The sequence below is a fragment of the Onychostruthus taczanowskii genome, unplaced genomic scaffold (genome assembly GCF_017590055.1).
Source record: "Onychostruthus taczanowskii isolate IOZ18803 unplaced genomic scaffold, ASM1759005v1 scaffold188, whole genome shotgun sequence".
Lineage (NCBI taxonomy): Eukaryota > Metazoa > Chordata > Aves > Passeriformes > Passeridae > Onychostruthus > Onychostruthus taczanowskii.
Window position 1 is genome coordinate 702,733 of NW_024499106.1, and position 11,270 is coordinate 714,002.

The 11,270-nt window shown below is 61.4% G+C and overlaps 1 protein-coding gene across 1 annotated transcript in view; it reads right to left on the reverse strand.

Annotated features, from left to right (window-relative positions):
- Positions 1 to 2,337: 2,337 nt before the first annotated feature.
- POU6F1 (POU class 6 homeobox 1) overlaps positions 2,338 to 11,270 on the reverse strand; it is an 11,802-nt gene continuing 2,869 nt past the window's right edge. The window contains exons 3-7 of the mRNA XM_041401248.1: positions 10,372 to 10,466; positions 9,541 to 9,777; positions 6,093 to 6,246; positions 4,944 to 5,115; positions 2,338 to 2,858 (exon numbers count right to left, since the gene is read on the reverse strand). Coding sequence (XP_041257182.1) covers positions 2,513 to 2,858; positions 4,944 to 5,115; positions 6,093 to 6,246; positions 9,541 to 9,777; positions 10,372 to 10,466 — 1,004 coding nt within the window. The 3' untranslated portion in view covers positions 2,338 to 2,512. The remainder of the gene's footprint in view (positions 2,859 to 4,943; positions 5,116 to 6,092; positions 6,247 to 9,540; positions 9,778 to 10,371; positions 10,467 to 11,270) is intronic.

An 11,270-nucleotide genomic window follows, 5' to 3' on the forward strand; every position in this document is an offset into this window, starting at 1 on the left:
GCTCCCAGTGCTCCCAGTTCAGTGTGCTGAGGGCACAGTGGGGTGGGCACAGGTACGGGCACAGGGCTGGAGGGACACGGGGGTGGCCACAGCGACAAAACCAGTGACCAAAGGGACAAAATCTGCGGCCAAAGGGGCAAAATCAGTGGCCGAAGTGCTGATGGCAGGTGGTCAGGGGGGACTGTGACTGGGAACTGGGATGCTCCCAGTGCTCCCAGTTCAGAACATGCGGAAGACGTTGAGTGTCGGACACAGGCACAGGTGTAGAGGACACAGGTACAGGTGTGCTGGACACAGGTACAGGTGTAGAGGACAGGTACAGGTGTGCTAGACACAGGTACAGGTGTGCTGGACACAGGTATGGGCATGGTGGACACAGGTACAGGTGTAGAGGATACAGGTACAGGTGTAGAGGACACAGGCACAGGTGTGCTGGACACAGGTACAGGTATGGTGATGGAACCAGGTGACAGAGGGACAGAACCAGTGCCCAAAGTGCTGATGGCAGGAGGCCGGGGAACCCGGGTGCTCCCAGTTTAGGGCACGTGGGAGTTGCTGAGGGGCAGGTGAGGGCCTGGACACAGGTAAAAGTGTGCTGGACACAGGCACAGGTGTGGTGGACACAGGTATGGGCATGGTGGACACAGGCACAGGTGTAGAGGACACAGGTACAGGTGTGCTGGACATGGGTACAGGTGTGCTGGACACAGGTACAGGTGTGGAGATGGAACCAGGTTGCAGAGGGACAGAACCAGTGCCCAAAGTGCTGATGGCAGGAGGCCGGGGGGCCCCTTGGCGCTCCCAGTTTAGGGCACGTGGGAGTTGCTGAGGGGCAGGTGAGGGCCTGGACACAGGTAAAAGTGTGCTGGACACAGGCACAGGTGTGGTGGACACAGGTATGGGCATGGTGGACACAGGCACAGGTGTAGAGGACACAGGTACAGGTGTGCTGGACATGGGTACAGGTGTGATGGACACAGGTACAGGTGTGCTGGACACAGGTATGGGCATGGTGGACACAGGCACAGGTGTAGAGGACACAGGTACAGGTGTGACACAGACACAGGTGTGTTGGACACAGGTAGGGGTGTGCTGGACACGGGTATGGGCATGGTGGACACAGGCACAGGTGTGCTGGACACAGGCACAGGTGTGCTGGACATGGGTACAGGTGTGCTGGACACAGGGACAGATGTGATGGACACAGACACAGGTGTGTTGGACACAGGTAGGGGTGTGCTGGACACGGGTATGGGCATGGTGGACACAGGCACAGGTGTGCTGGACACAGGCACAGGTGTGCTGGACATGGGTACAGGTGTGCTGGACACAGGGACAGATGTGATGGACACAGACACAGGGGTGTTGGACACAGGTAGGGGTGTGCTGGACACGGGAATGGGCATGGTGGACACAGGCACAGGTGTGCTGGACACAGGCACAGGTGTGCTGGACATGGGTACAGGTGTGCTGGACACAGGGACAGATGTGATGGACACAGACACAGGTGTGTTGGACACAGGTAGGGGTGTGCTGGACACAGGGACAGGTGTGCTGGACACAGACACAGGTGTGCTGGACAGAGGCACAGATGTGATGGACACAGGCACAGGTGTGCTGGACACAGGCACAGGTGTGCAGATGGAGCCAGGTGGCAGAGGACAGGCGTGGTGATGGAACCAGGCGGCAGAGGGACAGAACCAGTGCCCAAAGTGCTGATGGCAGGAGGCCGGGGAACCCGGGTGCTCCCAGTTTAGGGCACGTGGGAGTTGCTGAGGGGCAGGTGAGGGCCTGGACACAGGTAAAAGTGTGCTGGACACAGGCACAGGTGTGGTGGACACAGGTATGGGCATGGTGGACACAGGTACAGGTGTGCTGGACACAGGTAAAGGTGTGCTGGACACAGGCACAGGTGTGCTGGACATGGGTACAGGTGTGATGGACACAGACACAGGTGTGCTGGACAGAGGCACAGGTGTGATGGACACAGGTAAAGGTGTGGTGGACACAGATACAGGTGTGCTAGACATAGGTATGGGCACGGTGGACACAGGCACAGGTGTGCTGGACATAGGTAGGGGTGTGCTGGACACAGGTAGGGGTGTGCTGGACACAGGGACAGATGTGGTGGACACAGACACAGGTGTGCTGGAGACAGATACAGGTGTGGTGGACAGAGGCACAGGTGTGATGGACACAGGTAAAGGTGTGCTGGAGACAGATACAGGTGTGCTGGACACAGGCACAGGTGTGATGGACACAGATACAGGTGTGCTAGACATAGGTATGGGCACGGTGGACACAGGCACAGGTGTGCTGGACACAAGACGGAGCCAGGTGGCAGAGGACAGGCGTGGTGATGGAACCAGGCGGCAGAGGGACAGAACCAGTGCCCAAAGTGCTGATGGCCGGGGGCCCCGGGGCGCTCCCGGCGCTCCCGGCTGGCGGCACCGGGAGCCGCTGGAGGCGGGCCGGGCCGGGCGGCGGGGCAGAGCCGGGCCGGGCGCGGCGCTCAGGGCACGTGGAACACGTTCAGCTTGCTGGTGTTCTTGAGGGTCTGGCGGCGGTTGCAGAACCACACCCGCACCACCTCCCGCTCGTAGCGCAGCTCCTGCGCGATGCGCGTGATCTCGGCGCCCGTGGGCAGCGCGTTGCGCTCGAAGTGCGCGTTGAGCGCCTCCAGCGCCTGCGGCGTGAACGAGGTGCGCCGCTTGCGCTTCTTGCCCGGCTCGCCCCCCACGAACTCCAGCAGGTGCTGCTGCCCCTCCCGCTGCCGCTGCTCCGCCTCCCGCAGCCACTTCTCCAGCACCGGCTTCAGCTTCTGCGCGCTCTTGGGCGTGATGTCCAGCTTCTCGAACCTGGGGACACAGGGGACAGTCAGGGGACACAGGGGACACTCAGTGTGATGTCCAGCTTCTCGAACCTGGGGACACAGGGGACAGTCAGGGGACACAGGGGACACTCAGTGTGATGTCCAGCTTTTCGAACCTGGGGACACAGGGGACAGTCAGGGGACACAGGGGACACTCAGTGTGATGTCCAGCTTTTCGAACCTGCGGACACAGGGGACAATCAGGGGACCCAGGGGACCCTCAGTGTGATGTCCAGCTTCTCGAACCTGGGGACACAGGGGACAGTCAGGGGACACAGGGGACACTCAGTGTGATGTCCAGCTTTTCGAACCTGCGGACACAGGGGACAATCAGGGGACCCAGGGGACCCTCAGTGTGATGTCCAGCTTCTCGAACCTGGGGACACAGGGGACAGTCAGGGGACACAGGGGACACTCAGTGTGATGTCCAGCTTTTCGAACCTGGGGACACAGGGGACAATCAGGGGACACAGGGGACACTCAGTGTGATGTCCAGCTTCTCGAACCTGGGGACACAGGGGACAGTCAGGGGACACAGGGGACACTCAGTGTGATGTCCAGCTTCTCGAACCTGGGGACACAGGGGACACTCAGAGGGGACACTCGGGGGACACTCGGGGGGGTGTACAGCTTCTCGAACCTGTGGGGACATGGGGGACATGGGGACACTCAGGGGGACACAGGGGACACTAAGGGGGGGATGTCCAGCTTCTCGTATCTGCAGGGACACGGGGACGATCGGGGGGACACAGGGGACACTTGTGTGTGATGTCCAGCTTCTCGAACCTGGGGACATGGGGACACAGGGGACACTCAGGGGGGACACAGGAGACACTTGGGCGTGATGTCCAGCTTCTCAAACCTGGGGATAGAGAGGACACTCAGGGACACTCAGGGGACACAGGGGACACTCAGAGGGGACACTCAGGGGGTACTCGGGGGGGACGTACAACTTCTCGAACCTGTGGGGACATGGGGACACAGGGGACACTCAGGGGACACTCAGCGTGATGTCCAGCTTCTCGAACCTGGGGACACAGAGGGACGTGGGGACACTCAGGGGGCACTCGGGGGGGTGTACAGCTTCTCGAACCTGTGGGGACATGGGGACACAGGAGACACTCAGGGGACACTCAGCATGATGTCCAGCTTCTCGAACTCGCGGGGACATGGGGATACTCAGGGGACACTTGGAGGGGGACACAGGGGACACTTGGGCGTGATGTCCTGCTTCTCAAACCTGGGGATAGAGAGGACACTCAGGGGACACAGCGGACACTCGGGGGGCATGTCCAGCTTCTCGAACCTGCAGGGACATGGGGACACTGAGGCGGGACACAGGGGACACTCAGGGGACACTCGGGGGGGATGTCCAGCTTCTCGAACCTGGGGACACAGGGGACAATCAGGGGACACTCAGGGGGTGTCCTGGGGCTGATGTCCAGCTTCTCAAACCTGAGGGGATCTGGAGGACACAGGAGACCCTCAGGGATGGGGGCCAAGGGGACAGCAGGCTGGGACAGGGGGGTGACAGTGAAGGGGCAGCAACGCCCAACACCCTCCTTTGCCATTCCCTTCCTTTCTCGCTTTCCTCCTTGGCCCATTCCCTTCCCCTTCTCAGTTTCCTCCTCTGCCCATTTTCCTTTTTCTCCAGTTCCCCTCCCTCCACCTCTCCCCCCTTTCCCCCTTTCCTTTGCCCCTTCCCCAGAGTTTTCCTCCTTCTCTCCAGTTTCCTTCCTTTCCTCCCTTTCTCCACTTCTCCTTCCCCCAATTTTCCACCCTTTCCTCCTCCTGTCCCTGCCTTTGGGCCTGTCCCAACCTGGCCCCTGTGACCATCCTGTCCCCACACCTGCAGCTGGCCCTGTCCCTGTCCCTGTCCCTCTCGTGTCCCCCACTCTATCTGGCAGATGTACCTGTCCTATCCCCACGGCGTTTACCTGCAGATGGCCCTGTCCCTGTCCCTGTCCCCCAGGTGCCATTCCCTGTCCCTGTCCCTGTTCCAGGAGCCATTCCCTGTCCCTGTCCCCCGGGTGCCATTCCCTGTCCCTGTCCCTGTCCCAGGTGCCGTTACCTGCAGATGGCAGACTGGCTGTAGGCAGGGCCCTCGGTGGCCGTCAGGGCCTGCCCCACCTGGGTCTGGGTCAGCCCCAGCGAGAGGCGCCGCAGTTTGAAGTTCTTGGCGAATTCCCGGATTTCCTCCAGGTTGATCCCGTCCTCCTCTGCGCTGGGCGGGGCAGGGGGCTCTGGGGGGACACGGGGGGCTGTGAGCCCCGGGCCAGAGACCCCAGAGCCCAGAGCCAGAGCCTGCTGTGCCCCAGAGCCTGCAGTGCCCAGAAACACAGAGCCTGCAGCGCCCCAGAGCCTGCAGTGCCAGGGGAACCCAGAGCCTGCAGTGCCAGGGGAACCAGAGCCTGCAGTGCCCAGGGAACCCAGAGCCTGCAGTGCCCAGGGAACCCAGAGCCTGCAGTGCCAGGGGAACCCAGAGCCTGCAGTGCCCAGGGGATCCAGAGCCTGCAGTGCCCAGGGGAACCCGGAGCCTGCAGTGCCAGGGGAACCCGGAGCCTGCAGTGCCAGGAGACCCAGAGCCTGCAGTGCCAGGGGAACCCAGAGCCTGCAGTGCCCAGGAACCCAGAGCCTGCAGTGCCCAGGAACCCAGAGCCTGCAGTGCCCCAGAGCCTGCAGTGCCCAGGAACCCAGAGCCCACTCTGCCCAGGGACCCCAGTCCCTGTTGTCCCTTTTCCTGAGGACCCCAGACCCAGTGTTTCCTCCTTATCCCCTTTCCCGTCCCTGTTATCCCTGTTCCCAGTCCCTGCTGTCCCTGTTCCCGTTATCCCTCTGCCCAGGGATCCCAGACTCCCTTATCCCTTTTTCCCACAGTCCCTCTTATCTCCTCCCCCAATTCTTATCTCCTCCCACACTTTGTTACTTCTCTTCCCAGGGATTCCAGACTCCAATATCTCTCTTCCTAAAAATTTCCCGACCCCACTATTACTAAGGGACCCCAGACCCCATTATGCCCCCTCCCAGGGACCCCAGACCCCATTATCCCTCCTCCCAGGGACCCCAGACCCCATTATCCCCCCTCCCCACTGGATCCCAGACCCCATTATCCCTCTCCCCACTGGATCCCAGTTCCTGCCACACCCCTTCCCAGGGACCCCAGACCCCACTATTCCCCGCAGAGCCCACCACCCCCCTCCCAGTGCTCCCAGTGACTCACTGGACACCAGCTGGCTCACGGTGGGGGTCTCGGAGCACGTGATGGGCACCGGCGGTGGCGACACCTTGGTCACGGGGCTGGAGCCCACCCCGGCTGGGGCCGGCTGGATGGGCTGCACCTGGGGGACCGGGGGGACCTGGCTGACCTGGGGGGCCTGGGGGGGACCGGGAAGATGGAATGCTGCCTGGTGAAACTGTGGCAGTGATCCCACCTGGAAAATGGACTGGGATCTTCTCCTGGGAAACTGAGGCAGGGATCCTGTTCTGGGAAATGGGGGCAGGAATCCTGCCTGGGGAAACTGAGGCAGGGATCCTGCCTGGGAAGCGGACTGGGATCTTATCCTGGGAAACTGAGGCAAGGATCCTCTCCAGGGACACTGAGGTCACAGTCTGCCATGTGGAAACAGAGAGTGGGATGGGATCCTGCTGGGGAAACTGAGGCAGGGATCCCGTTCTGGGAAATGGGGGCCAGAATCCTGCCTGGGGAAACTGAGGCAGGGAACCTTCCTGGGGAAACTGAGGCAGGGATACTCTCCAGGGACACTGAGGTCACAATCTGCCATGTGGAAACTGAGGCAGGGATCCCGTTCTGGGACACGGGGGCTGGATCCCAAATCAGCACCTGGGGCCCCAAATCTGCACCTGAGCCCCAAATCTGCACCTGAACCCCAAATCTGCACCTGAGACCCAAATCTGCACCTGGAGCCCCAAATCTGCACCTGAGCCCCAACTCTGCACCAGGTATCACGCCTGGGGCCCCAAATCTGCACCTGGAGCCCCAAATCTGCACCTGAGCCCCAACTCTGCACCAGGTATCACGCCTGGGGCCCCAAATCTGCACCTGGAGCCCCAAATCTGCACCTGAGCCCCAACTCTGCACCAGGTATCACGCCTGGGGCCCCAAATCTGCACCTGGAGCCCCAAATCTGCACCTGAAACCTCACCTGGAGCCCCAAATCTGCACGTGCAGCCCCAAATCTGCACCTGGAGCCAAACTTGGAGCCCCAAATCTGCACCTGAGCCCCAAATCTGCACCAGGTATCACGCCTGGGGCCCCAAATCTGCACCTGGAGCCCCAAATTTGCACCTGAAGCCTAAAAACTGCACCTGGAGCCCCAAATCTGCACCAGATATCAAACCTGAGGCCCCAAATCTTCACCTGGAGCTCCAAATCTGCACCTGGAATGCCAAGTCTGCACCTGATGCCACACCTGGAGCTCCAAATCTGCACCTGGGCTCTCACCTGGAGCCCCAAATCTGCACCTAGAGCTCGAAATCTGAACCTGGTGCCAAACCTGGAGCCCAAATCTGCACCTGGAGCCCCAAATCTGGAGCCCCAAATCTGCACCAGGAGCCCCAAATCTGGAGCCACAAATCTGCACCTGGAGTCGCACCTGGAGGCCCAAATCTTCACCTGGAGCCCCAAATCTGCACCTGGAGCCACACCTGGAGCTCCAAAGGTACATCTTTGGTACTCAAACCCCCAAATCCAAGCCCACTGGGCTCCTGAAGCTGCAGCTGGAGCCCCAAAGCTACCTGGACTTCACCTGTTGCAAGCACTTGTCACACCTGGAGCCCCAAATCTACACCAGGGGCCACATCTGGAGCCCCAAATCTACAGCAGGTGCCACATGTAGAGTCTCAAAGCTCTACCTTATTTGATACTCAAATCCCCCAAATCCAAGCCCATTTCAGAGCCCTCCTGCAGCCACACCTGGAGCCCCAAATCTACCTGGACCTCACCTGTTGCAAGGAGGTGCCACACCCGGAATCCCAAATCTACACCAGGTGTCACACTCAGAGCTCCAAATCTACACCAGGTGCCACATCTGGAAATCTACAGCAGGTGCCACATGTGGAGCCTCAAAGCTACACCTTGATACTCAAATCCCCCAAATCCAAGCCCATTTCAGAGCCCTCCTGGACTCCCAAATCTACCTCGACCTCACCTGTTTCAAGGACATTCCACACCCAGAGCCCCAAATCTACAGCAGGTGCCACATCTGGAAATCTACAGCAGGTGCCACATGCAAAGTCTCAAAGCTACACCTTATTTACACACCTGGAACCAGGTGTGCAGTATTTGATACTCAAATCCCCCAAATCCAAGGCCATTCCAGAGCCCTCCTGCAGCCGCACCTGGAGCCCCAAAGCTACACCAGGTGCCACATGTGGAGCCCCAAAGCTACACCTTCCATACTCAAATCCCCCAAATCCAAGCCCATTGGGCTCCTGAAGCTGCAGCTGGAGCCCCAAAGCTACCTGGACTTCACCTGTTGCAAGCACTTGTCACACCTGGAGCCCCAAATCTACACCAGGGGCCACATCTGGAGCCCCAAATCTACAGCAGGTGCCACATGTAGAGTCTCAAAGCTCTACCTTATTTGATACTCAAATCCCCCAAATCCAAGCCCATTTCAGAGCCCTCCTGGAGTCCCAAATCTACCTGGACCTCACCTGTTTCAAGGACATTCCACACCCAGAGCCCCAAATCTACAGCAGGTGCCACATCTGGAAATCTACAGCAGGTGCCACATGCAAAGTCTCAAAGCTACACCTTATTTACACACCTGGAACCAGGTGTGCAGTATTTGATACTCAAATCCCCCAAATCCAAGGCCATTCCAGAGCCCTCCTGCAGCCGCACCTGGAGCCCCAAAGCTACACCAGGTGCCACATGTGGAGCCCCAAAGCTACACCTTCCATACTCAAATCCCCCAAATCCAAGCCCATTGGGCTCCTGAAGCTGCAGCTGGAGCCCCAAATCTACACCAGGGGCCACAGCTGGAAATCTACACCAGGGGCCACATGTGGAGCCCCAAATCTCTATCAGGTGTCACACCTGGAGTCCCAAATCTACACCAGGGGCCACATCTGGAAATCTACACCAGGTGCCACATCTGGAGCCCCAAAGCTACACCAGGTGCCTCACTTGGAGCCCCAAATCTACACCGGGGGTCACATCTGGAAATCTACACCAGGGGCCACATGTGGAACCCCAAATCTCTATCAGGTGTCACACCTGGAGCCCCAAAACTACACCAGGTGCCACAGCTGGAGCCCCGAATCTCCATCAGGTCCTACATCTGGAGCCCCAAAGCTACACCAGGTGCCTCACTTGGAGCCCCAAATCTACGCCGGGGGCCACATCTGGAAATCTACACCAGGGGCCACATGTGGAACCCCAAATCTCTATCAGGTGTCACACCTGGAGCCCCAAATCTCCATCAGGTCCTACACCTGGAGCCCCAAATCTACACCAGGTGCCACATGTGGAACCCCAAATATCTATCAGGTGTCACACCTGGAGCCCCAAATCTGCACCTCCGATGCTGAAATCCCCCAATCCGAGCCCGTCTGGCTCCTGAAGCCGCAGCCGGAGCCCCAGGTGTGCCCGTTCTCCACTGAGCCCCGCTCCGGCTGTCCGGGCGGGCGGGCGGGCGCGGTTACCTGCGGTTACCTGTGAGATTGGCTACGGGCGGTTTGAAAATCGCCCCCGCAGGTGCCGCCGGCGTCAGTCCCGGGAGCGCGGCGAGCGTTGCTGTGGGAATTGTCACCAGGGCCAGCGCCTGCTGGCCTGTCACCTGACCTGCAATACTGATGGGGATAAGAAGAGGTTGAGTAACTGTCCCTGCCGGAACCATTACTCCTGTCACACCTGTGGCTAAGCTTTCCTGAGCCAACACCTGCGGAGATAAATGAGATTTGAAAGAGAAACACAAATCAACGCCCTGCTCAGCATCAGGGAAACCCCCACAGGGCCCCCCCGCCCGGCCTGGGACACCCCTCGGGGGCAAAGGGGAACCCCCTGGTGAATCCCTCTCTGGGGGGGGCAAAGGGGGAGCCCCCCTGCCTGGTGAGTCCCTGGGGGAAGGGGGACCCGGGGGGGCTCCCTGGTGAACCTCTGGGGGGGGAAGGCAAAGGGGGAGCCCCCCTGAACTGTGAACCCCTCTCCGTGGGGAGATGGGGGGGAGCTCTGTGAACTGGGGGGCACTGGGGGGTGTGGAGGAGCCTGTCTGGAGGGGATAAGGGGGGGTCCCCCCCTTACTGCTGACCCCGCTCTGCTGGGGATGGGGGGCAGAGAGGGGATCCCCTTTACCTCGGGGTCCCCCCTAACTCAGAACCCCCTCTCCATAGGGACACAAGGGGCACCTGGGGCCTCCCTTCCCCCCCAGGTCTGCGTGGGGGGACAAAAGGGGTCCCCCTTACCTGGCCACCCCCTCTCTGCGGACACCTCCCCCGGGGTCCCCCCTGGCCCCCCAGCCGCGGGGGACAGTTACCTGCGGGGTGGCCTGCACGGCCAGGTGTGTCACGCCGGGCTGGCTCGGGGCCGGGCTCGAGGGCACCGGGGTGGGCGACGCTGCTTTGGCTTTACCTGGGGGAGGACCAGGTGCGGGTGAGAGGGAGACACCCAAATTCTGCAGGCCCGGGCAGCGAGCAGCCTCCCCCAGGTGTGCTCAGGTGCGGTCAGAGCCCGGGGAGGGGACGCAGGAGGGGCAGTGACCCGGGCCAGCCGCGCTGTGACACCCGCCATCCCCGGGGTGGCCTCCTCCCCCCCCGGCAGGAGACAGGACGGGACAGGTGACAGGTGACAGGCGCGTGTCCTGCCGGATTGGGACAGAAAGCAGTGAGGAATAACGCGGGGTCCCCCCAAAACGTGAACTGCTGGGGCGAGGGGGGGAGGACCTGCAGCAGGAGCGCGGAGCAGCCCAGGTGACACAACCCGGACACCCCCTGTGCTCCCAGGGAGGGACCCGGGGACGGTCCCGGGAGGCAGAGCCGGGGGGAGCACCGGGAACGATCCCGGGAGGGAGAGAGACCTGCAGCAGGAGCGCGGAGCAGCCCAGGTGACACAACCCGGACACCCCCTGTGCTCCCAGGGAGGGACCCGGGGACGGTCCCGGGAGGCAGAGCCGGGGGGAGCACCGGGAACGATCCCGGGAGGGAGAGAGCCGGGGGGAACCGGGAACGATCCCGGGAAAGGGAGACCCGGGGGGACGATCCCGGGAAAGGGAGACCCAGGGAGAACGATCCCGGGAATGGGAGGCCCGGGGACACCGGGAGTGATCCCGGGAAAGGGAGACCCGGGGGGACGATCCCGGGAATGGGAGACCCGGCGGGCTCCGCTGGGAACGATCCCGGGGAGGGGGGAGGGGGGGGGGGGCTCTCACCTGCCGCC